Consider the following 27594-nt stretch of genomic DNA (forward strand, 5'->3'; position numbering starts at 1 on the left):
AGCCAGCATGGGCTTTGACAGCACTGAAACTAACAGCAGATTACTTTTGCTGTAATGTAAAGACTTTTTTAATGTATAATGAGTAATTGATTGCAGCAGTTTTAGCACTTTAGCTCGCCTGTGTGAAATGCAGTCATTTCAAGCTAAAATGTCTGGAGGGACATGGGGTTTTTTTGGGTCTGGGGCTCCAGGACTCTTGGCTGTTTTGTCTGGTTAGAGATCCAGATTTATGAGTGATGTGTGTGTGTGTCCTATAGTCAGACTCTGCTGAAAGTATGCAGTACTTGTGGTCTGACCTGTGCTACTCATGACTGTAAAGGAGTGCTTCAGTGTGACACACGTAAACTCCTGCGCACGCACACACATAGGAGGTAGTTTTGACAAACAAGATTGGCTGGAGAGAGAGAGAGAGAGAGAGAGAGAGAGAGAGAGAGGTAGAGAGAGAGAGTTGTAAGCAGCAACACATTGGTGAAACAGGGAAGCAGGCGCGCGGCACGGGGACCCGCCGGAAGAAGCAGCAGCAGCAGCTTCGGCGCGAGCTGGACGCAGACCGACAAAACACCGGCAGCACGAGCGAAACCGAGGCGGCCAGAGGGGCGGAGAGGAGGAGGAGGAGGCACCTGCACCGCGACTCGTTCTCTCCCCCTGCCTCCGTCGTCTCTTCCTCTCTCTCTCTTCGGCTCTCCTCACCCCTCATTCCACTCGGACCGCCGCCGTTTCCTCGTTAAGATGGCTGACCCCAACAGCGACGGAGAGGTACCGGAGAGCGCGCGCGGCTTCGCCCGTCAGGGAGCCCTCCGCCAGAAGAATGTGCACGAGGTGAAGAACCACAAGTTCATCGCGCGCTTCTTCAAGCAGCCCACCTTCTGCAGCCACTGCACGGACTTCATCTGGTGAGTGTGCGTGTGTGTATATATATGTGTGCGCGCGCGCGCGTTAGGGGAAAGGACACAGGTGATTCACTTGCTGCTGCTGCGGCTCTGATCGGCCTCCTTCCACACTGACAGTGCCCAGACACCGCAGTCTTTCATTCACTGTCACAGTAAAAAAAAAAAAAAAAAACACCGCGATGCGCCATTCCCACAGCTCTCCACAATGCGACAGTACCGCGGGCCTGTCGGGGGACGCGTTGTCGGCAGCCGCACAGCAGTGGCTGCTGCTCGGCGTTACCGCATCGACCCGACACCCATCTCTGTAACTGGAGGTCTGGTGGAGGAATGCAGCTGGAGACGCACAGACACAGGGCCCCAGTGTTGCTGCTGCAGCTGTGTGGGTTGATCCCTGTGTCCATGTGTGATTGGATGGCTGCATTACAGCCGAAATGATTAGTTTATTAATCGATTAGTCCACTGACAGAAAAATAATGGGCGACTGTATTGATAATAGATTAATCGTTTCAGTCATTTTTGTCGAGTAAAAGTGGGAAAAAAAGCCTCCCAGAAGAGAAGATTTGCTTCTTTTCTTTATCATATGTCATTGTCAATTGAATATTTGGGTTTTTGGTTGAATAAAACAAGATACTTTGAAGACATCACCTTCAGCACAGTGACATTTTTTGACAGTTTTTTTTTATGTGTCACAGACTAAATGATTAACTGATAAAAACAGTCATTAGTTTCAACCCTTATCAGTATATGTGTGCTTGAGTTGCTGTCATCTTGTGAATTCCCCAAATTTCATGTCCTTGTCTTCTGTCCACAGGGGCTTTGGGAAACAGGGATTCCAGTGCCAAGGTAAGAGCAGCAGCTTATTCACAAATCCCGCTTCTGCATATGGCTGTGGGTGTGTGGACGGATGTTGACTGTCTGAAGGAGTGTTGCTGTGTGTGTCTGTTGTATTCAGGGCCACAGGTCTGCACACTGTTAAGAGTGACCTGTTGCCTCGTTCATTGACAGCGTGTTGGTGTTGGCAGGCAGGTGTCAAACTCAAAGCAGGTGCTTGCCAACAGTGATAAATGAGAGTGAGAATACTCAAACAGGCTCAGGCAGAAGAGACAGTGTAAGATGTAAGAGTAGAAGAGTCGGCCGAGCGGTGAAAGCTGAGATGTCTGGTCTTGGCTGAGGAGAGACGGGAGGAAGACAGACCAGGAAGTTAGATTTCTCAAGCTTTTTTTCCCCTTCCCTAACACTGAGCCTGACATCTGATTGAATTTGTAAAATGGTGAGTGAGTGTGTGGGTGGGTTGGTGATGATTTGTGTCTGTGGGTGGGCGGCTGGTCTTGGTGGTGGTGATAGTGTCAGTGAATGGGTGGGTGTCTAGACACCGACCTCTGAACAAAATATTTCCATAAACAGGTCCTAACAGCAACGTAGTGACACCCCTCAATCATATGCATGCTACTATACTGCAGCAAATGCTGTCGCTGTGCTCACAGTATCACTTCCTCCTCTTCACTGATCCATCTCAGACACCCACCTAAACTTAAACTGCTCCAGTTGTTGTGACCAGCAGTGTGAGGTTCTGAGAGAACATGGCTAGAGTTTCCACATTGCGCTCTTGTTGATTTGGAAGAGTTGTGCAGAGTTTGTGTTGTGATGTTGTGTCATTTTTATTAGCAGTAAAAAGCTGAAGTCCCCTCATCTCTGCAGGCTACAGGCTTGTCAACAGCTCTGGTGGTGATACAGGAAATGCACTGGGGGGTAGAGAGGATGAGAACACATTATGTATATGACTGTGTGTGCACAGCCTCCCCGACTAATGCTGAACTGGCATGTGGTGAAATACCTTCAGCATGTTTTTCGACTTTTAATCCCATGTGTTTGGCATGGCACGACTCATAACTGTTGTTTCAACTGCATCTGAAAGACTATATTTCAGTGTGCAGTAATGTCACATTTAAATGGTGACTTTGTCCTGAAAATCGTTGCATGACAGGTAGAAAACAATTAAAAACAGCTTGAGAGGCGTACAGAGATATTAGTAAGGAAGAAATGATAAGGATTTGGTTAAGACCGGCTCCTCTGAAGGTTGATTAGTAGGTGTTATGCATTTAAGGATTTCTTGTCCACATTTACTTCAGTGTTGAGATCGGAAGTTTATTTTTGACCTTCGTAGCAGCATTTGGCAAAACAATCTCACCTCAAGGTCCATTAGTAGCTGTTCTCAGTGGTAAGGTTTATTTGGACATATTGTAACAGAAGGCACTGGTTTCGTGACTTGCAGGGCACGAGATTTTAAAACTTGAGAAGTTTTGGTTGGAAACTGCTTTTAAGGCGTTTTTCCAACAACATTAAATGAGTATATTTCAACTTGTGGTTAAGACCTACTTCATAGTGAAATGTGGTCCATTGAAAATAGTGGTTAGACATAGGTTGTAACCAAATTTAACCTGGTTTTAACTTTAACAATGTACTTTGACACAGAATAGAAAAAACAGAAACAACTACTACTACTAGCCAAGTGTGGCTAATTGTGGAATTAGTTTTCTTTTCCTGGAGTGGGAGTGGGAGATTTGCAAACAAGAAACAGTGAGGGTTGCATGAACAGTGGTGTCTTATAGAGATCAAGAGGAATAAGAAGGGTGTAGATGCAGTTCAGCATGAATTGGAGGTGCACAGACACACACAAGTCATCAACACTCTTGTATTGGTTAGGAGGAATGTCAGACATCTGGTGTAGACCTGTTCTAGCATGTAGAGATGAGTGTGTGCTTCAGCAAGAGACAGAATTTGTATGTGTGTCTGTGTGACAAAGCTGTCCTCTGTGCATTGTGGGTGTGTTCGAATACCTGTTCTGCAGGTAGAATTTTCTCTTCTTTCTTTCCTACCGTTTTTAAAAAAAAACTTGGTGTTCATATGTTTGTGCGTGTTGTAACATCAGAAAGAGGAAGTTACCGTCATGTCATTTCCTGCCAGAGAGAGAGAGATTTTACAAGAAGTTTTCTGATTTGAAACGCAAAACCCACTTTTTTCCATATTGAAAACAAACTCCTTTTAAATGCAGCTAACAATTTTAAAATTATTTTCTTCCAGCTATTGACAGTGCTTGTTATGATCATATCTCTACAAAGGCCTTTTTCACAGCAGATGATTTTAACTTGTCCTAATAGGAAAAGCACAGGTGATACTAAAAACTTGAAAGATAACTTTAAAGTTATTTTTAAGTGCCCCAGTAAACCATGACAGTGTGCCAGTGAGCCAGCAGTGCCAAGATCTAGAAACTGAAGCGGTTAAATGGAACTTTGCCATCATTCATTTTATTATTTACACCTGTGCTTTTCCTAATGTGACATGTCAAATGTCTTCAGTGAAACTGTCTGCAGCCTCGAAGTTTTATTTTTACATCAGGGCGGAAATCACTTAGCTGTCACACAGAAAAACAGGAGCCCAGAACATAAAACACAACTGAGGCTGATTTATATATATTTTTTCTTACACCGTTACAAGAATAAGACTTCATTTACACTCCATTTGTCTCTGGCGGATCAGAGAGATACAGCACACATATGTATCTTTACTCTACCCATACTGTAGCTGTGTCCGTGAGCAGTCTACGCACTCATTGCCTGATTATCTTAATACATCCATGGCCTGTCTCCTCTGTCTTTGTGATATCGGCAGCTAAAGTTGCGCTAAAATTACACTAAAATTAGCCATTGTTCTCTGTCTCATTAAAGCAACAAGGGAAAAAAAACGTCTCCAGCAATTTCAAACACAAGGTGCACTCAGCTTCCATAGTGTTCCTTTGATCCCTGATCAGTTCAACCACTGAATGATCTGTGTGGGCGAGAGAGAATTTATCTGGATGAGTGAGTTAGAGCCTGTGAAGACGATAAAACTTTTTGTCTTGCTCGCAGTTCATAGATATGATTCATTCATGCCTTTGTGTTAGGTTGTTGATAGTTGTAAGCAAAAACTAGCTAAACTCTTATTATTGTAACAGCTTCAGGGGGAGCACTGCCTCCTTCTGGATTGAATGAAGGCCGACCCTGATTTGCGTGTAGCGTGATTTGCATATTTGTGACCAGGTCAACAGAGACCGTATGGATGTGGCAAAATGTAAATGAAATCTGGAGCCACGCGGGAGGTTTTACTGAGGCACAGTGGCGCTTTGAGCTAAACGCTGATATAAGAATGCTAATGTTTATCGTGTTCACTTTCTGAGCTGAATGGTGTTAGAATGCAAATTAATCAAGTTTTGCCAGTTAGCACAAAGCACAAGGTACAGCTGCGGCTAATGGGAAGGTCATTAGTTTTGGCCTGATAATGGTGCTCGAAGGAAAGTCAAGATATCACTGAAGTCACTAGGATTCATCCTCTGGAGACAATGAGTGTCTTCACCAAATGTCACAGTAATCCATCTTGTAGCTGTTGACATCCCATTGGTTCCAGTCTGGACCAAAGTGATCTAAATCCACACATCGTTTATCTGATCAATTATATGAGGACATTTCAAAACACGGAAGGAGAGGACAGATCTCCAAAAAAGCGACTACTGGCGTTTATAACTTTAACTGAACTGAAAGCAGTAAGTATTCTATCATAGAGTGTGTTTTCATTGAGCGGGTGCAGGTGTGTCTTTTCGGTTATAACTCCACCAAAAGTTGACTAGAGCGAAACTTTTTTTTTTTGTCTTGCGGATGAAGCCTGTGATTATCACTGATCTTTCCACTTCACGCCCCACTGGCCTCCACACTTATCTAAAAGAAATACTGCTTAGCTCCACTGTTTTTAAGTGTTGTTATTGATTCGACCGGTGCTGTGGCTGACTTTTGATCCTGATCATTTACTGATCAGCGGTTGAAATGGTATCTTTTCCACTGATTGGATAACAGGCTAGCCAGTCTAAGATATTGATTACAAGATACGCCAGTGACTCTGTGGTTGTGGCTGAGAAAGCAAGCACATATTTTAGAGTGCGCTTGTCCACAGTGCAGGCCCTGCTAGTCAGTAAGCTCCTTCACAATGAATTTTAAACTCAACAGATCTTTCCAGCGTCAGTGCTCTGAGCTGCAGATGTCAGGATGCCGTGGGACGGGACTGGAGATGACATGAACGAATCATAGCAAGTGATGACAGATTGATGAACCAGTTTTTCAACTTCAGTGTAATTTTAAGCATATATATTTTTTAAACACTCTTGTGTTTTCTCACCTAAAGTCCAAAAACTCAAAGTTATTTACATCAGAAGTAGTTGTTTGTAGCAGTTCCACAACAGTTTTCAGCTACATCCTCAATTTCGCACACTGACTATACGTGGTTCATGTACTAGGTTTTGTTCCAATTAGACAGACATCGGTGTAACACAATAAACCGCCAATAACACTAAACAGTAAGATGTAAGAGAGGTTATAATTTCAGTTTGACACAGCTTAGTTTTTTATGTTGGTGGGAGACGTGCATACGTGTGTTAAGTGCGTTGTGTATTTGTGGATAGATAAGTGTGACCAGATGAATGTGGGTTTATGAGCAAGGAAGAGGAAGAAAATAAATTAATAAAAAGTTCACCGTATCAGTTTAAAAGGTGATGATGTGTCAGTGTTGTGTTCACAGCTTGTTTCTTTATTTCCCATGTGCCCCCAGAAAAAAATCTGTTTTTTTATCGCAGGTATAACATTTTAAATTGGCTTCTTTTTCAGTGAAGAAGTAGAAACCAGACACAGACCATGTACAGCTTCTTTAAATTAGCCGATTTTGTTCTTTAGTGTTAATATTGGATTTTATTTAGATGTAGAGGCTGATGATAGAGGCTTTGGAACTACTCTGCCCACAGTTTGGTGACACCTCTGTGGTTCTTTTTACCAAGTGAGAGGTGCTGTTGCTGTTAGAAATTCCTAATATTGCCAGCTCGGAGTCTGATGTGAACGGTTTTCCGGGTTTGGTTTCTCTTAATTATGGCTTAAACGATGTGACACAAGCGGCACTAGCCAGAGTGTTTAGAAAGCAGTTGAGTGGCTGGGCCTTATCTCTGTGTTTCAGATTATTCAGGCATGTTGAGGCCTGAGTGATGATTACAAGTGTCTCCATCTGTGGTTTGCGGACTGGTAATCATCCAACATGGAGGAACTTCCTGGTGCTCCTGTTGATGCGAAACTGTCGGCCCGCTGTCATCCTGGCAGTTCATCGCAGGAATCTCTTTTGGATCGGCCCTGATTTGCTGCTAACGCTGTCAGTCAGATGAAACGGGGTGGCGAGCGTAGACTCGACTGTAGGGCTCAGCCTGGTTGCTAGGCAACAGAGCAAAGACCTCCTCGGCAGGTCACTAGGCCTGTCTTTCAGGCGTGTATGTGCAAGTGAGTGCGCATGCACAGGTGTGTGTGACTGACAGAGCAGATTTATGAACAAAGAGCTGCGAAGTGTGACTGCGTTCTCCACCATGTTTTCTGCTGCTCCACTTCTCTGTTTCTGTCATTCTGACACACTGCAAACACACAAATGAATTCTCCACCCCCTCACATTGCCTCAAACCCAGCTGTGCCCCCATCCTTTCCTGCCCACACACACACACACACACACACACACACACACACACACACACACACACACACACACACACACACACACACTCATGCACGCGCACAAACTGCCTATCTTCACTCTTTCTTTTCCTCTTGTCCGCTGTCTCAGTGTTTTCCTCTTTGCATTTCCTTTTTTTTTTAAAGCACTCTCCTCACAGTTTGCCTGTTCATTTGCATTGCGTAGCGCTTAGTTCAACCATGCTATACCCTAACTATCGTCGCACAAAGCAGCTGCTGTGTCTGTGGTATCTGTCTGTATTTTGCGGTATTTTGAGTTAAAACTGCACTAACTGTACCACTGTGTTGACTGATGTGACCCACCCTCTCTCCTGCACAAATAAACGCACACACATACACAAACATAAGCTCTCTGTTGCTTAACTGCTAGAAACCTGTGGAAAGTGCTGCCAGTTGCCACAGTGCCTCATGAAAATGTAACGAGAATGTGAATAATTAAGATTAAACCAGAGCGTAATGTCACCCTCTGTGTGTGTGTGTGCTTGTGTGTGTACCTGCATTTGTGTGTGTGTCTTTTTGTTCTTCTTTTAATGTGAAGTCCGTGGTGTTTCAACATCTGTGTTAATGTTTTCATAATCTTGTTGGTCAGTTTTGTGGAAATGTGACATCTTAATTCCATTTTTCTTTAGAACTGCAAGTCACTGTGAAGTGGAAGTGGTTTAAATCAGCCCTGCGCAAGATTTATATGTAAAAATACACCACTGAAGAAGAGGCCACAAAGTCGGGCTGCAGTACAGCAGATTGTCCCACACTGATCTGCCCTATTTATCTAAATGGAGTTCTGGTGTTGGTTATGTTCACGTCTTCATCTGTAGGAAGTGGCTGATCAAAATTTAAAGGGATGGATTATACTTTATTTCCATCTGAATCTGAGTGAAACAAACTCATGGATGCGTTTCTTACGACTCTGTGTGCAGTTTAAAGGTATACTGGTCCGATCTTTGCTCAGCTGGATCAGTCTTTTGGATCATAGATAGCAAACATGCCTTCATACCTTCATTAGTTTGCTTGTTACTACGGCTACAAAAATGTTCATCACTGATTAATCTGTGGATATTTAATTTACAAAAACATAAAATAACATAAAACAGAGAAAAGCACTGAATTCTTACCGTTAGGTAGCTGGAGCAAGGAAATGTTTGGTGCTTTTGATGACAAATGACATTATCAGAAGAGTTGCTGATTAATTTTGTGAGTCATCGACTCAGCTCCACTTTTCCACACAAGCACACACTGAATTCTAACATTTATGTACAGTTCAGAAGTGTTTCTGCTGTGAATGGGACTTGATATTGTATTGTTTCTTTATCAGTAAAACTACCCCCTGTCCACGATTCAGACGTTGCCAAGTAGTAATGACAATACCAAAATATATGACCCAATTCATTGGAGTAATTTCTTTCACTGGTATTAGCTTCTTAGTTGTGAATAGTTTGGTGTTTTTCTTTTCTCTCTATGATAGCAAACAGAATCTCGTAGGGTTTTGAACTGTTGGTTGGACAAAACAAGCTTTTTGAGTATCTCAGCTCGAACTTTTGGAAATTGTGATGGAAATTTTCTGACCTTTTTATAGACCAATCTATTATTTAAAAAATAATCGTTAGCTGAAGCACTGCCTAAGCGATGGATCAGCTTTTCCAGACTGAACTAGACAAGCCTGTCCATCTCTTGCCTGCCTGATGGCAGGGATCTCTTTCTCAGCATTCAAAAGTCAGCTCATTAAGACACATTAAGACATTTTTTGTCCCTTCAAGTAAAGATTTGACTATTTTTCAGATTTCACACTGTGGCTTGTCTGACAACCACGTGTCTGTATTGTGAACTTGTTTCAGTGTGAAACTTCTGAAAGCCACGTGTGACTCTGGTTTTCATATGGAAATCCTTCACATTTGTCATCACATCACATCTGAAACATCTGGTGAAAGTTATCGGGATCGTCTTTGAGTTGCTCAAAGTGAAACCAAACTGCCTGAGCTTTTATCACACAATTTACTGCGGACGATGATAGCAAGCAAAAAGTCTAATGCTTCATTTAATAAATGATGGAAAGTCTCTGGGCTCCCTGACCAATAATTTGAATCAGCAACCTCAAGAATGCAGCCCTGGACATAGCTGTTTATAAACATGTAAATGACATGTACTTCAGTTAGAACAGCAGTCTATTTACAGAGTATTTTTGAAATTTATTTCCCTATTTTTGAGCTGATTGTAGCATGAAAGACTGTCATGAACTGAGCAAGACTAAAATGCATGCTGAAAAAAATCACTTCCCTAAAAACCTGACTGTCCATTGTGTGTGTCTTTCTGTCTTCTCCAGCAGAGACTGAGCTTCCATTGTGAAAGTAAAATTAAGATCTTAAGCACTTTTTTGCCCTTGTAATTTCCTCATAGAGGGGATCAGCCTCCATGTACTGCATTAGGAAGAGAGTATGCGGGGTATTTATTTCAGTCAGTCACTATGCTGAATGATTTTTAGCACAACTTGAAGCAGCGAGCAGGAGCACGCAGTCAAATCAGGTGCAGAGCGTGCTGCCATTTGGAGCTGCCAACGTGGGAAGATTCCTGTTGCAGCTTTAATGTTATGGGGTGTGATTATGAGATGTCCCACCGTGCTGTGCTTAAATTTAAAATATTCTAAACTGAAGCAGTTAAACTATATATAGATGTTGACATCAAGGAAGGGACAAAAAGGAACTGCTGTATTATGTGTAGCCTATTGTGCAGTGACTAATACCACATAACTGACATTGATTCATCCCTTTGTTGCTATTGTGTCGCCTTATTTGGCATTGCAGAGCCTGAGTTGATATTGGCTTTCTTCTCTCCCTCCACAGTGTGCTGTTTTGTAGTCCACAAGCGCTGTCATGAGTTTGTCACCTTTTCTTGTCCGGGGGCCGACAAAGGACCCGCCTCCGATGTAAGTAAAAAACACACGTTTCAGATCTGCAAGATCTACACAGCTTGCTTCTTAGTTTTTCTCTTTCTTTGCTGTTTATTTTTAGGTCGACATAAAAAATGCTATTTGTTTCTGGGAGTTTGTGATGAACAGTGAAGCACATCACTCCACTCATGTGTTCAAGTTAAATATTCATGCATGTGGTTAGTGATTGTTTTGAGTGATGCTCGTTAATAACATTAGCAGTGTCAGCACTGGCCTTTTGTTTGTGTGTGTCTGTGCATTCTTTCATGTAGTTCCTGTATGTGCTGCTCCTTTAACACATGCCACACAAGCCTTAACCTTCAAACAGTCCTTTGAAGTGGTAGAAATGTCCTCACTACGGTGGTTTAAAACTGTAGTGTGTCCTCCCAAAGACTGTAAAAGTCCACACACACAAACACACAAACAGATGTAACCTCTTGCCTTCTCTCCTGTTGACCCTGTTGGCCCCAAATCACATTGAAACATGTCAGTAAAAAGAAAATATGCTGCCTGGCTGCCTCAGGTTAATGAGCCAATATCTCTCCTTCACACACACACACACACACACACGCACACACACACACAAACATTTGTGAGTCAGCATGGATTTTGAAGTCATATTCACTGATGTTTATTAATCTCACATTCTTTCTTTGTTTTTGTTATATCACCAAAGCTGTTTAGTTGCTTCCTATTTTTGTACATCCTCCAAACTCGCTCAATCAGTGCTCCATTTTCTCTCCCTCTCTCAATATTTTGACTTCTGCTCTCTGTCATAAGAAAGGCAATGGAAATATGTAAAGGCTCAAAGAAAATTCAGGATGTAAGGCCTTTTTTTTCTGCTGTAATATGAATATGCCTTTAGTTACAGTTAAGAGAAAACAATATGATGAATAGAGTATTTTAGACAACAGTAAGGCTCTCAGTTTTTGGCAACAGCTGGGGGAAGACTCTTGCCGATTTCAGGATTACAACACCCTGTGCTCAAAGCCAGGTCCATAAAAGAAAAAAATAGTTTTCCCAGTTTGATGTGGAAGAACATCACTGGCCTGCACAGGGGCCCAACCTCAACCCCTTCCAGGACCTTAGCTTTGGGATGAACTGGAACCTGGACTAGGAGTCAGACCTTATCACCTGACGTCAGCGACCGACCTCACTAGTGCTGTTTAATGGGAGTAAATCCCTGCAGCCAAAATGTTGTGAAAAACTTTCCCAGAAGAGTGAATGTTATGTGGTTTTATTATGTTATGGCCCAAACATTCTGATGTGCAGAAACTTAATTTGGGTGTCAGCAAACTTTTGGCAGATAGTTTAGGTTTTGTTTGCCCGAAACCTAAAATATCTGCATGGTTAGATACCACTAGAAGTAAGTGAGAACATGTTTTCTTGTAATTTGATTGAACCGACTTTTTAAATACTACCTAACAGGACAACTGAGAACACCTGAACCTGCAGTTTTTAATCTTTTAACAGAGTCTAAGCAACACGGATGCAGAAACTCTACTTAAACTACCTGGATTACTTCAATCCTGATTCCAACTGTCTCCTCTTTCCTCTCCATGTTTCTGCCTCTGCAGGATCCTCGTAGTAAACACAAGTTTAAGGTCCACACTTACTCCAGCCCCACCTTCTGTGACCACTGTGGCTCCCTCCTCTATGGGCTGATACACCAGGGAATGAAATGTGACCGTAAGTACAGAAACATCTGTGTGTGTGTTTATGTATGTGTCAGTGTGTGTGAGCCTGCACAAATGAATATTTGTGCTTCAGAGGCCATAATAGCAGAAACAGGCAAAGTGAATGGGCTTTTAGAAAAATACCAAAAATAAGGGTTGTATTGGGGTCAAAAATATCTCTCGCCTTCGTGTCCTCTTTGTTGTCAAAACCAGTCTTGTTTTTGTGTGCGTGTAGAATTTAGTTCACTAGCAGGTCAACAGCAAAACGTGCACTGTTACTTAGTTGATTTTGTAGTTTTTTATTTGCCTCATGTATCACAACTTCCTCTTGTGCTCTGATGTCTTGGTTCAACAAGAAATTTCTTGGTTCAACATTTCAATTACATTGAATTACATTCTCATATCAGCAGACCTTCATAGATGTATATCTTTTAAATACAAAGTCTGTCTTGTCAAAAGACAGTTAAGTTAGTTTTGTCTGCACATTTGAATTTTTGCTTCTTTTTAAACAGTGGATCCAAACAGAAATGACAACACGGTATGTGAAAGTGGCTTTGTAATGCCTTTTGTTCACGGGCACTTTCATACTCCAAAACATATTAGAAACACTTGACTTGATGGAGTCCAGTTCATATACTTTTTGGTTCAGTCAAACTTTGTCTTCAAACTAAAAAGTTCAGCACATTGGCCAGATTTCACCTGGCCAAGTGTCAAGGCCGCTGGTCAGAAAACAAAGAAATATTTGCCTAAAATAAATTTTCTCTGTCCAGTTTATAGGAGTTTACATTATAGGGTTCACAATCCACATATTGCTTGTGATATGTGGGCTGTAGACTGTAGATGAGCTAAAACGTTTCAGTGAAAAACACGTTCTCTGCGTTGAGATTACTTCTGCATCATTTACAATAACTGACCTGCTCATGAGTCATAGTGAGAGGCAGTGAAATAGATATTATCAGCCTAATGACAGACAGTTTGAGGGAGATTAGCAGCTTCTCATAGCAATAATTGTATGGTTTTTACATTGCTGTAGTTGTGTCATATTTTTTGTTGACCGTTTGCCTGTTATTGACAACAAAGACACAGACAGGAAGTGGCTTACATCTCTGCAGTGCTGTCTCCAGCCATGACCAGTATTGTTTTGTACGTATTCAGTTCCTCATTGTACCTGTGTGCAGTTTAAGCGTTTGATGTATTTTGACTTGGCCTTTTGAAAAGGTGCCTTCAGCAGTTTGATATGCAGTCATATAGATGCCAGCGGTCGTGCCGACAAAACATCTTAAGGCTGATCCATCTGAGAGAAGTTACAAGTCACTCAGACCTGCTCACAGTCAGTAATGTGCTGCCGGTAATGTTTCTGTTTGTGTAAAAATATAATGATAATGACCTTTTAATCCATATGTTGAAGGCGGTCATTTAATATGGATTCAGTGGCTTCACTGACAAAACAATCCAGTGACACTGGAGATGACAGTTTGCACGACTCTATGCTACTCAGACCTGTAAAATACAGTTTGCATGTAGAATATATATATGTAGAATTATTGCATTGAACTGTGATGGTTTGTTTTGTCAGCTGGAAAAAATATCACACGCTATACAAAATACTTAACAAATCAATATTTTTACTTAGAGTAGAGCAAGTCCTTCTTGCCATATACAGTCAGGATCCTGAATGCATAGCTTTCTTTGAATTTCACAAAAATCTGGCTTCCAGCTTCCTCAGTTCAGTTGTACAGTGAATATACTGTCAAACAAACACGAGCCTGAATTGTTCATTTTGATTTGATTAATAATACAGACCGACAGCTGAGATATTCCAGTTTGATCAGTGCTGCACACCGATTTTCTTAGTGCAGAGTTGTGTAAACCATTGTCTCTGGTGTTATTGGATTGTTTTGATTTGTTGCTGAGCTGACAGGATCTTTACTAACTAACTGGCACCAAATATGCTTTTAAAAGTTATTTATCATTGTATTATTATTAACACTGACGCTATGAGACTCATTACCTGCAGCACAGGAGCTATGTTTATATGCAATGCTTTGTGAATTACTCGTAGACAGAGTCAAAGTTAGAACTTACACACCTTTTACATGTTTTTGGAGTCCAGTTTAGTTTTACTTTAAGCCTCAAGATGTTTTGTCAGACTGACCCCTTATTTAAAGTAGCTTTGTGAATAGCTCTAAAGAGGACACCTTAAGAGGTCCCTCCTGGGGAAAAAAAAACTGGAGTAGCTCAATTTACAGAAGTGTTGTTAAGTTATATATTACTCCCTGTGAACAAACAACATGTGAGTAGAAGCACTGTGTGTTTTGCAAATACTATTTGTATTACCAAATTAGATTTTTTTTTTAGGCTACACACCAAATAATGAAGATACAGACCATACAGACATGTTCCTGAAATCAGATTCATGTGGCTACATAAATAATTTAAAAAAACCTTTAAATTTGAAACAGTATATGAGGACAGTTGAGACTTGATATAGTGATATATTTGGTTTCTCTGTGTTCTAGCTGCTCTGTGAGACATTTTCCATCTATGCATCACTGATTAGCGATAAGGACAGTTTGGTTATGATGCTTATGATTTGACGCCAACTTTTTTTTCCATTGGTGCAAAGCAATAATGGCCTTCTCTTTTTGTGAAGCATTGAAGTTTAGAAGTTAATGTAAAGTTACATGAAGTTAATTATGTGTTTAGTGCACCGCCTGATGGAGCTGTAAGATAAAATAAATTCACAGAGGAAACTGTGATATGAAAGGTTATTGCCATGGAATGGAAAACGTACACAAGGAAACAGATTAACTTCTCACCCTCCACCTCTGCAGAACCACAGTACCACCCACTGAATTGAGAGAGTGGAGTAGAACACTGAGCTTCGTACATCAGAGCAGTCTGACATCTAGTGGTCAGACTGAGCAATTACGTTGGATCATTTTTCCACTGTTTACCATTAAGAAATACTCAATAATCTGTTCATTTATGTTTACATGATTTTTGCCACAAGATATACCAATCAGGATGCAGCATTATGCAGCTTGTGTGGACACAAGAGATCCAAGGGATGGAGGGGTGGCTCAGTGAACTCTGACCCTCGTCAAGCTCCGTCACTTGCTGGACTTAAACAAACCGGATATCATTTCTGTCAAATGATTTCTCACAGGTTTTTCATCGACCGTCGCGATCACTCACTCCTATCGCAGATCTCTTCTGGAGAGTAATCTTGCAGTCAGTACACCTCATCTGAGATCCATTCTGTGGCTTTTGCACCCTCACATCTATGTGACAGACTCATGGTGTGAGCAGCACAGCGACTCTGAGATTTTCAAAGTCCTGTAGTCTGCACTAAAGGGGCGCGCCACTGGTTTTATACACAAAGATCTGTTTACTGGTCTTGGGAAGAAATACTCAGCCTGTGCAGTAATAAAATGTCTTCTGTGGCTCTGGAGGGACTTCTTTAAAGTCTGAAAAAGAAATTACCCGAGTCATATCATCAGGGGTTACTGTCGGCTTAAGGAAAGCCTGTGTTACAAATTGGGCTTGTGCGGTTTGAAAGATGTGGGGGTTTATCAGGCAGGGAGGGCTTAATGAAAAGATGCCACAGTACTGAGTTTCATTTTGGGAAGTGTAGCATGCAGTATTTTTGTGACTTAAAGTCTGGATATCTCAGCTTCTGCTTCTTCATGTTGACCAAAATCTTTTTTTAATCTGACTCTTGTGAGTCCCCCCCAACGTTATGAAAGTGCAACAGTAAGAGTCTGGTAATGTGGAACTGAAAGCAGTGAGATAATGAATAGAGGGTATAAGGACAGGGGGTGTCATATGTACAGATTGTGAGGCTATTTGTGATTTTTGAAATGATTTCTGCATTTTTGTGTGTCTGTGTTCAGATTGTATGATGAACATCCACAAGCGGTGTGTGGCCAACGTCCCGAGCTTGTGTGGGACAGATCACACCGAGAGGAGAGGACGCATCCACATCTCTGCCCAGATCACTGAGAGCGCTCTCATCGTCAACAGTGAGCACTCTCTCATTCTGTCTGTCTCATTACATTCACTTTTTTCTCTCTGACACACACACACACGCTAAGCACCTCTCAGAGCTCTCTATCAGCCTAAGACTAAAACTGGAAAGTCCATTAGTCGATCAATGATCCAACGATTGACCCACATCACCACTGGGACGTGCATCCACGTGCCAGCTGACTCTCTCTCAGACAGCTGTGGATTGATTATGGAACAGAAACTAAACTGCCGTTAAGTGTTGTCAAATGTAGCCACAGTTATTTAGGGCAGGCCAGAGCGAGACTTCCCCTCCTGCCGTCCTCTGGAAAGGACAAACCAGCATGTTTTATCTTGGGATGTTTTCTTCTTCTTCTTTCTCTTTTTTGCCACTTATTTTTATCTGTGTCCTCAACCCCTCACAGTCAAAGAGGCTAAGAACCTGGTGCCCATGGACCCCAATGGCCTGTCAGACCCCTATGTCAAGCTCAAGCTGATCCCAGATCCCAAGAGTGAGAGCAAGCAGAAGACCAAGACCATCAAATGTTGCCTCAACCCCACCTGGAATGAGACCTTCACTTTGTGAGACATCTCTCCTTCCGTACAATATCATGCATGAGTTTTGAGGGTCCACACACCTGATAACTTATTTTTGGCATCTGTTCGGTTTTAAAGCTACTCTCTAAACCTCATTCTCAGTCACATAAGCACAAAGCTAACAGGAGCTCATGCAAGTGACCCTGTCCTCATTCTTTTCCCCGTTTTTCCTTGTTGTTATTCAAGCTATTCTGGGTCACTGTAGCTGCAAGGAAAGTCACAGGCATGAAAAAATATCGAGTGTTTAGCAGTTTAAATAGAGAGGGATGTGAGGGATGTGGCTTTGAAATCAGATTATGATCTTAGTTTTGATTTTTTTTTTTTTTTTTTTTTTACCTATTTTAAGAACATCCTTTATCTTGTCTTCTGTCTGACTCCCCTTCTCCTTTTCTCCCATTTCTCAGCAACCTAAAAGAAAGTGACAAGGACCGCCGTCTGTCGGTGGAGGTCTGGGACTGGGATTTGACCAGCAGGAACGACTTCATGGGATCCCTGTCCTTTGGGATCTCAGAGCTACAGAAACTAGGGATAGACGGATGGTGAGATTTCAGGAGGAGAAAATGGCAGATGGAAGAGAACTGGGAAAATTACCCCAGAAATAACAAAGGCAGAGGGCACAGGGGTGTGAATATTAAAGAGCTTTATTGTCATAGTCTGGTGATAATCCTGGATTTTATCTGACACTACTCTGGGGTTTAGGTTTAAGCTGCTGTCCCAGGAGGAGGGAGAATACTTCAACGTCCCTGTCCAGCCAGATGGAGAGGACGGTAATGAGGAGCTACGACAGAAGTTTGAGGTGAGACACACAGGAACAAAGACCCAACATGACAACAGGTTTAATTTGTGCTGTCATTGTTTTTATTTTTATTTTTTTTAAACACAAGGCTTATTTGTTGTAATCTCATTCTTTTCCTGTAATTCTTTCTCTCTTTAGAGGGCGAGGGTGGGTCCAGGGAAGCCCGCAGACTCTTCTTCCTCCTCCTCTTCGGTGTACAAGTATGACAGCAATGGCAATCAGGACCGTGTCAAGCTCTCAGACTTCAACTTCATCATGGTTCTGGGCAAAGGAAGTTTCGGCAAGGTGATTCACATTCATAGACGCTTGGGCTTCATGATGGAAAACATGAACCAGCATCTGGTGGAAAATGGAATTTCATTGAAAGTTCATTTCTATGTCTTTCATTCACTCCCTCAGGTGATGCTGGCTGAGAGGAAGGGTACAGACGAGTTGTACGCCATCAAAATCCTGAAAAAGGACGTGGTGATCCAGGATGATGATGTGGAGTGCACCATGGTGGAGAAGAGAGTCCTTGCTCTGTCTGGGAAACCACCTTTCCTCACTCAACTGCACTCATGTTTCCAAACCATGGTAGAGCACAATGTCTTTTATTGACAAAGACGAGCACATTTAGAAACACGGCAACATACAACTTCTGGCAGAACTGGCTACTGATCGATTTGTCCCCGATTTTTCATCCTCCTCTACCTCTTCATCTTTGTATTCTAGGACCGATTGTATTTTGTGATGGAGTACATAAATGGAGGAGACCTCATGTACCAGATCCAGCAGGTCGGCAAGTTTAAGGAGCCTCATGCTGTGTGAGTACACACATGGAGAAGAGTTGACATTTTAAGGCACTTGTGTACATGTGTGTCACATGCTTACAGCATCTTTGTGGTAAAAACCCAACAGCACTCCATTAATTCATGCATTTAAAGGCGCCCTGTGGGGTTTTCTCATAAACAAACAAAAATTATGTTTACATTAAATGTCACTCACTAAAACTCAACGTGTGCATCATTGAAGTCTCAAGAGTGTTGAATGCCTTTCTTTCCTGTGAAGACTGCATCGTTCGCGTCCACGTTTACTTGCTTGCAGTCGTCTTCTTCCCTGCCTTTGTTGGCATATTCCTATGTTTCTTGGCACATTACTGACAGTGGGGTGGTGGGAAAGCCTGGTGGTTGTAAGTTCTTAAAAGGCTTATTCACACAAGATGATACAAAACTAGTTTTTATTGAAAGTTTTAACAGTACCGTAGACTGAAATGACGTCACATGAAATTGTTGAAAACACAAAAACACTGTGGAATTTTTGGCATGATAAATGTCATCTTTTATGTGTAACACCCACCCACAACACACACCATATCTGAACCATTACAGACACATAAATAACCTGTGATGTGATGTTTGTCTGTATTTTAGGTTTTATGCCGCAGAGATTGCCATTGGACTCTTCTTCCTTCACTCCAAAGGCATTGTGTATCGGTGAGTCCGTTTGTGAGTCTGCGGGTGCCATTAGCAAACATTTCAGAAAACAAGTGTGTTTAATGCCTCTGTGTGTGTATTTGTGTGTGCTTGTTTTCAGGGATCTGAAGCTGGACAATGTGATGCTGGACTCTGAAGGCCATATAAAGATCGCCGACTTTGGCATGTGCAAAGAGAACATGTTCGACGGAGTTACCACAAAGACTTTTTGTGGTACACCAGACTACATCGCTCCAGAGGTATGTTTATGTTGTTTAGTAGTTGATGTTTTTTTGTTTTTTTTTTTAAACATCTTTTCACTTCTGAATAAGACTCAGGTGTTTACCATTGTGTCTTGTAGATCATAGCCTATCAGCCTTATGGGAAGTCTGTGGACTGGTGGGCCTTTGGAGTACTACTATATGAAATGCTTGCTGGACAGGTTTGTATGGATAAACTCTTTACTTTTTTAAGGAAACACCAATAACAAGAAGTGAAAACGATAAAATATATTTGTGCCTCTCCAGCCGCCTTTTGACGGGGAGGACGAAGACGAGCTGTTCCAGTCGATCATGGAGCATCATGTCTCTTACCCGAAATCCATGTCCAAAGAAGCTGTTGCTATCTGCAAGGGGGTGAGCGTGCACACTAGAGGGTGCGCCCTATGAAGGGCTCATAGTTTGAAGTGAAAGTCCATGAGAATAACTCCAACAGTGAGGCTACAGCAGAGCGGACATGAGATACCAGATATTGAAGGAAACATTTTGATAAAGCACATAAAACTGTAGTTATACTTTCTTAACACTGTCTTTTCATGGTGGGTTAAACGTCAGAATATATGGTGAAGTAAAATAAAAAAGGAACCATTTGTCTCCAGATATGTTTAATTTGTATTAACGTCAATATAAACATGGACCAAGTGAAACATGGAGCTGCATGAAAAGCACATAGACATAGTGAGGGGGCAGTGGGCAGGGTCCACTGTATACAAAGATACACACACATACGCACACACGTTCAGACTCTTATATTGTATCTGTGTGTGATTTTTTTTTTTTTTTTTTCTTTTTTTAGCTGATGACCAAACACCCAGGTAAGCGTCTGGGCTGTGGTCCAGAGGGAGAGAGAGACATCAAGGAGCACGCCTTCTTCCGCTATATAGACTGGGAAAAAATGGAGAATAAAGAGGTCCAGCCACCTTTCAAACCTAAAGCTGTGAGTACATTACACACACACACACTCTTGAGCTGTTGTGTATGACCAGAACATCATTTATTCTCCCAAGAAATTTGGAAGAGTAAGGAAGGAAATAACATTCTTAGTCAAACTTTCAAGGTAAGTTATGGAGACAATTAGATCGCTCATCTCCCAAACCCAACCATCACCTGCCATTGGTCACTACTCTGACAAATGCAGACCTGAGCTTTGTGAGTGTAGTCACCAATGATGAAGCTGAGATGTCACTGGCTCACGTATGGACCAATGGAAATCCACAGCTTCGGCTGTGAGTGATTTGATTGGTTGATGCCATGTTTTAGTTGTATTTCTCTTTTTTCTCTTTGTTGTTTGTTGTTGTCCTTTTTTTCCCTCACATCCCTCATCAAACTCACTCCATCCCCCCCATCTCTCTCTCCATTTCTGTCTCTCTCTCCTCTCCTCTCCTCTCCTCTCCTCTCCTCTCCTCTCCTCTCCACGGCAGTGTGGGCGTGATGCGGAGAACTTTGATCGCTTTTTCACGCGCAACCCCCCAGAGCTGACCCCCCCAGATCAGGAGCTTATAGCCAACCTGGACCAGGAAGAGTTCCAAGGCTTCTCATTTGTTAACCCTGAGTACACTCACACAACCCACTGACCATGCCACATATCACTGGGCTGCACTAGTAATCCCCTACACCTCAGAAACATACGCAAATAAAAAAAAAAGGTCAAAAAAAAAAAAAGAAAAAAATCACCATGATGTCATATCCAGGCTGCATTCGGCAGGGTGAAACGTTACAGAAATCATTGGGCATTTTGGGAAATACGCTTATTTGGTTTCTTTGCCAAAGTGAGATGAGTAGGTTGATATCAGTCTCGCTTAATCGTGGAGCTAGAGACCGGGAGTGATTAGATTAGTTTTGCAGTAAAGCTTGGAAGCAGCGGGAAGCTTCTCGCCAAGCTCCAAAACATGCCTACCAGAACCAAAGCTCTCTAACTAACATGTTTCACGTTCGTTTTATCCTGACATAAACATAAATGTTTTCTTTAATATTTAGCAGCACTTCTACACTACGTATTCAAGAAGGAGTGTTCAAAGAAGTATATTGTGGTTTTAGTGGGAGTTATGTGCTGCAACCGTGTCTTAATTAAATAACAGGTGGGTGCAGTGACTCACTGGAGTCTTTTTGCCACAGTGAGGCATCGAGCAAAGACACTGCAGAGAAGTGTTGGGTGGACAAATTAACTGTTAATTAAAGATTTAAACGCCACATAACTCCTCCTAAAACTGGCAGGTCCTCGTAGGACCGCTGCAACAAGGCGAGTGTTCTGTGGCAGATGAAGATGGCTGAAGGCATCACTAAGCTACTTTTTTTAGCTTTGCTCTACGAAGGCTATCAGTGATGAAGCTCAATAAAACACCTGCCCATGAGAAATAAAACTTCCACAGCAAAGCAGAACCAGTCGTATCTTTTCTTTCTGTTTAGTTTTTACAAAGCAGTAGCCTGCCTTATCACTGTGATGCGGATTGAACCAAGGAAAAACTGTTTTCATTGACCTCAGCTAAACTACGGTGGTGCACATGGTGAACATTATACCTGCTAAACATCAACTTGTTTACATCGTCAATTTGACTAAGTGGGATTTGTTAATTTTCTTGAAATCTGATTAAAATTTGCGCTGAATTTGGATGGAAACCATCTTACATTTCTCCCAATACATGAATTCAACAAATGAGATGAAACATCTTAATGGTAAACTTAACTTGCCATATTTGTGAGGAGAGCCCCAACTTTATGCAGTCTTTATGCAAAGCTAGGCTAATTTCCTCCAGCTCCCTCCACTTAATTTACAGACACAACAATGGTATCAATACTCTCATCTAACTCTCTGAAAGAAGTCAAATAAGCACATTCTTCCAAAATGCCAAACAATTCCTATTAATAACGATCAGATGGAAATGCAGACAGGTGCTCAAATGCTAACATTCAGGAGAAATAATCAGATACTCATGTGTCAAGTTGCCAGTAGGAGACTAGTCTTGTTTCCAGTGCTGACACTGTTTTCATTTTACTGTGGTTTAACATGTCATGTTGCACTGCTGCTCTCATAACAGCTCTGCTGGCTCTATCTCTATTTTTAGTGCAGAACTGTTGCTCACTCCTGAATGCCGCCCGGCTGCTCACACCAGCAGGTTCATGTCGGAGTCCGACCTCAGGGGCCGACCTGAACCTGCCCCGTCTCTGTGTCACCCCCTGCCCCCATAACTGCATATTGACTATGATGACCTGTCAGTAATATTGATGAGTGTACTCTGATCACATATTGGTAATATTCATACAGTGCAAGTGAACACTGACCAGTTGCTTTGCTATGATTGTTTGAGAACTAATCAGTTTCCTAATGGTTGACTTTACTTTTGTCTATAGGACCAAATACTTCTTCACTTTCTGTTCAGTCAGTGTTGTGGTGAGCTTATCTGAAAATTTTTTGCTGACTTCATTCATTTTTAACCACTCAGAGGGCAGAAGTCTTTATACGTGCAAGAGTGCAAGTCTGCGTCACGTTAGAGATTTTTTGAATGAAAGCTCATTACTTTTCTCATGATTCATTACCGAAAACATTCACCACATTACACTGTGTTTTTAATAACAGCGGGCATATCTCTTAGCTTGGAAACAACCATTTTTAGACAATTTCACATGTGACGAAGCCCTGTGGAGTCTTGTGAGGCTGGTAGTTTGTTAGCTTACAGAAACAGGATGTCCAAAAGTGCCAAAATAGAGGTCAGAATCATGAGGGTGTGGAAAAAAAATATCGTCCTCAACAACTGTGATGAAGGGCAGCCATCTTGTGCCATTTTGCAGTACATGTATAATTATTAGAATATGCATTATAGCTTACCTGTTCACCAACAATACAATACCCTTGGAAAGTCGTTTTCATATATGAAATGAATTGTCTGAGAAGACATGCGTTGACATTGTGGTGAGGCAGGTTGTATTTTCCTTTTGTAACTGTGTAACGATGCAGGGTAGTATCAATGTGTCAAATCTTGTTCTTTGAGCTTGTATCAAAAAAGGGAGGCGGCAGCTCGGTGACAGCAAAGATTTGTGTCTGTTGTACAAAGATGCTCGCTGACAAAAGACGATCATTCCGCCAGGTGAAAACTGTGAGCGCTTATTGCGATGATGGTAGCGGTGATGAATCAATGATGGCATAACGGGAGATACAACGGAGAGGAAAAAAATATATATTGAGTTCTATATCGGAGGGATATTTGTATAAATTGTTCTGGATGAGAGAGATGCTTCTGTGGATTGTGTATTTGTCCTGTATGACTGGAAACTGACAATATACTCACTGGTGCCTACCAGACTACTTCTGCTGTGTGTGCCTTGTTACTGCTGCTACACCCAACATAAAGTTACACTTTAAAAGAAAGAGTTCAATATTATGGCATACACATTTATTTGGTTTCTTGCTGGTTTCCACTTCACATCGTGAAGCTAAACTAAAGCCAAGAGACAGATAGCTTAGCATAAAAACTGGAAATAGGAAACAGTCTGTCCAAAGCTTATAAAAAACACTAAAACACACAAAAAAAGACGATGTTAGATTGTGTCTTGTTTGTTTGATCTGTACAGATCATTTGGTTTTAATGGAGGCTATATGTCCTGGGCTATTTCTTTACTTGGCTAGCTGTTTCCCTCTGCTTACAATCTTAATGCTAAGCTAAGCTAATAATCTCTTGGCTGAAGCTTGATATTTAATACACTGACATGAGAGTGGTAACAATCTTCTCATCCAACTTTTGGTAAGAAAGAAAATAAGTGTATTTTCAAAAATGTATAAGCAGCATGTAAAGTAGTTCATAACACACTACAGTGTAGCACAAGCAGATATTAGGACTTTTTAAAGCATTTATTAATGTATTTGTCAACAGTTAGAACTTCTCCCATGAAGCATCCTTTTCGAGACTGTCCTTTAAAAATACTTATCACACTCCTCTGTAGCCTACTTTATATTATTGCAACTGTGTTAAATTCATTAAATGTTTATATACCAGTTATTGATGCTTCAAAGGACTTAAAGCTCTTGTCAAACACATTACTGATTACTCGTGTACCAAAGTCTCTCTATATCTGCTTACAGGTAACTGCATCGTAGTGTTTATTATTTTTTATCTGCTGCTTAAAAATGCTACACAGATGGGGTTAAAATAGTGTTAACCACAAAACAAATACATACACGCGCACACCAGCGTCACACGTGCCTCGTAAACAAAAATGTACTGAATTAGTGGTGAATTCGTGGAACGGTGGTAGAGGTGGGAAAGTTTACAGCCCCTCATCATTTCAGCTGGATCCCTGTGATGAGACAAAAGGCGGAGGTAGGAAACTAAATGCTTTATGTGATGTTTGTGGTTCATGTGTCTTGCCTGGGGCTCACTGCTTCACTTCCCTGTGTGAAATCCTTTCCGGTTGTGGTTTGGTCTGCAGCTGGTCTGTTTTATCGATCGTTGTCTGTTCTGCACTAGAACATTTCCTCTCTCTGGCTTTTGAAGTTTGTCTTGGATCTTTCTGCATCTGTGCTGTTGAAGTGTTTTCGGGTGGGTCTCTTCCATTTTTTGACTGTGTCGCTGGTTTGTCGGCAGGGTGTGTTTGTTTTTTGTCGACTTGCTCCCCCGGTGTTGTACGGAATCAGTGGTGTGTTTTGCTGAGTCTAGACTTATTGTGGTGCCACCATCTACAGATTATCAGAGGTGTGGACTAGACTGGACTTAGATATGACAAAATCGAAAAACACATGCCACTCAACTTTGACACCAATGACTCATGAGCACCACTTACTTAAATTTTACATTTACAAGTAAAATTCCTGCCCTGAGAATATTACTTCAATAAAAGTATGTGAGTAAATCACATAGGTGGAGTAACATTACGTTCATTATGGATACATCTCCTGACTAATCAACTGACTGATTTGTAAATTAAAATAGTGAAATGCATTAAAATGCCTTAAAAATTACTTAATAAATATAAGTTATAAGTTCTTCGGGGCTTGAAATGCAAAATTTTGGACTTGGGACTTGACTCTGCACTTCATAGACTTGAGACTTGTGTCTTGCAGAACAATGACTTTGTCCCACCTCTGCAGATTATTAAAATGTGTCTTTCTGTTTGCTGAAACAGTCGGCCTCTGTCACCTCCTCTATTCTGCATCTTTGTGTTTCTATGAGACAGATGTTCTTTTTGCTTGTCATCAGACATGTTCTGTTCAAACTGCCTTTTTTGACGCTGTAGAAATTCACTATAAAGTTATATTTCTAACTCTTTCCCTCTCCTTCTCTCTGTGGCAGAAATCTCGCTGTGACGTTGGCAACTTCGACAAGGAGTTCACAAAGATGGCGGTGGAGCTGACACCCACAGACAAGCTCTTCATTATGAACCTGGACCAGAACGAGTTTCAAGGCTTCTCCTACACCAACCCCGAATTTATTATACAAGTCTGAGGAGGTCCCGCTGGTTAGACGCAGCCCGGATAAGACTTTACTCCAACCCGTACAGCCCAGTTACATTTCATCGAAGAGTCATCCAGCATCTCATCAGCACCACCTGGACTCAAACCACTCATATACACACATAGAAATCTTCAGACTCAACCCATGCCAGCATAATAATAATCATAAACCAGTACGTAATCATAAACGACTCTCACTACATACTCACATCTATCATCTAAACACACAAACAGCAGAATAAAACACAAACTGCAGATGGCTTTAGCTGCTGGTTGGTCGCAGTGGGACTGACTTTGGCCACATGGTAACAGGCCAGTTGCTGAAAAACTTCAGGCTTGTGTAGCGTTCACAGGACCTCGTGGTGGGTCAATACAGCGGCTGACGATCAAGAGTCACAGTATACGTGTAGCTGTGTGTATGCGCTCTATCGATTGACAACAGTGTGTGTTTGTTTACTTTATTTCTTTCTCTTCGGCCTGTAAAAGTTGCGTCATGAACATTCCATGATCAATATGTCATGTATGTGTTCACACATGTACACACACACACACACGTGTCTGTGCAGGCTGCGGTTTGGAGGGAAGGAAGGTTTTGAATTATGAAAGTCCAAGGCCCTGTTCTTCAAATGTGGCTTAACTAGTTCAGGTTAACATGCTGTTATCAGGCTAAAATAATCCTGTTTATTCTCATCCAGCTAGTTTGGTTCTTTGACAGCAGTTTGGGGATTGATTTGTTAATCCTTGTGCAGACAGTTGCACAAAGTTTGGTGTGTTGTTTTGGGACCCCCACATGTATTGAACAGGTGATTTTAAGTATATTAAGTATAGATGAGTTTACTTACCTGAATACAACCTCAGTTTCTAATGTTGGTGCGGCAGGTCCAGTATGCACCTTTCTGCCTGAATATTAAAAAACATTAAACAGAGAAATGGCAATTAAAAGATTTGAAACGATAATATACCTTCCAGGCCTGACTGGCCACCTCATGGTGTCACCTGAAGCAGAAAACACATATAAATACAATTGTTAAAATAAATTTAAAAGTCAAACTTACCTGCGCCTAAGTGAAGAGTGTTTCCAGGTGAGGGTTCAACCAGAGCAGAGCGGGAGAAAGGGCCAGGGCTAAGTACCTTGAGTCAGGAGTGCTTTATCACCCACCACGTTTGCAGGTTGGGGCTTAAGGACTTGTTGCTCTTACAAGAGTTCCAGATAAACATTAAGACAGCTTCAAAGAACCAAAAGAGAAATCCATACTCGTGTTTTCCATGTATGAAGAACAGGGCCCTGATTTATAACCTCATGTCTAAGTTAGTCCTGAACTTAGTCTTAAGCACGTCTTGTCTTCCAAATTGATGCAAAAACATTAAAAAAAAAAAAAAAAAAAAAAAAAAAAAAAGGAGAGAAATTCCCAAAATGCCTGTTTGGCAGTGATATTTAAAAATGTCTCTGTCTTTTTCTCTTACTTAATCTCTCTCTTTCTCTTTTCTCTATGGCACTGTGTATGCAGTGGGTTAGTGCTGTGTAGGCCTATACAGTCTTTGTGGTGCAGCTCCTCTATGCATGCCATATTTGTTGGTACAGTAGTTCTTTAAGATTTGCATTAGACATTGTGGAGGAGAAAAACTCGAATTCTGTCTCGAATTTATCGATGCAAGTCAGTTTTGAAGCGTCCATGCTCAAATCAAGTTTTAGTTTCCACTCCGAAAGCTGCGTACGCTATCTCTGATGATGTTGAAATACGCGTAGTTGAAGAGTTTTGCTTTACAAAGCACGGAGCAAAGACTGTTTGGCTGTCTGTGAAATGAACATATAAAGTAGATGTAATAATTCTGTATGACTTGTGTTTCAGTGTATGTGTACATAGGAATGGGATCTAGAGCTAGAAGTGGTTCTCATGTTATGACACACTTCTCTGCTATTCCTCACAGCCCCATCTCCCATCCGCTCTTCT

At 41.6% G+C, this 27594-nt stretch overlaps 1 protein-coding gene across 1 annotated transcript; it reads left to right on the forward strand.

Moving 5' to 3' along the window:
• The first annotated feature begins 456 nt into the window (after positions 1-456).
• On the forward strand, positions 457-27039 carry LOC121180087 (protein kinase C beta type-like). The gene is made up of 17 exons (XM_041035223.1): positions 457-893; positions 1702-1733; positions 10309-10391; positions 11972-12083; positions 15967-16095; positions 16504-16660; positions 17080-17214; positions 17375-17471; positions 17610-17756; positions 17871-18044; positions 18183-18274; positions 18881-18943; positions 19044-19182; positions 19284-19364; positions 19450-19557; positions 19997-20137; positions 20622-27039. Exons 1-17 carry the CDS (start codon positions 730-732, stop codon positions 20772-20774), a joined length of 2007 nt encoding a protein of 668 aa, XP_040891157.1. The 5' UTR covers positions 457-729; the 3' UTR covers positions 20775-27039.
• The last annotated feature ends 555 nt before the right edge of the window (positions 27040-27594 follow it).

Source organism: Toxotes jaculatrix, chromosome 4, assembly GCF_017976425.1.
Source record: "Toxotes jaculatrix isolate fToxJac2 chromosome 4, fToxJac2.pri, whole genome shotgun sequence".
NCBI lineage: Eukaryota > Metazoa > Chordata > Actinopteri > Toxotidae > Toxotes > Toxotes jaculatrix.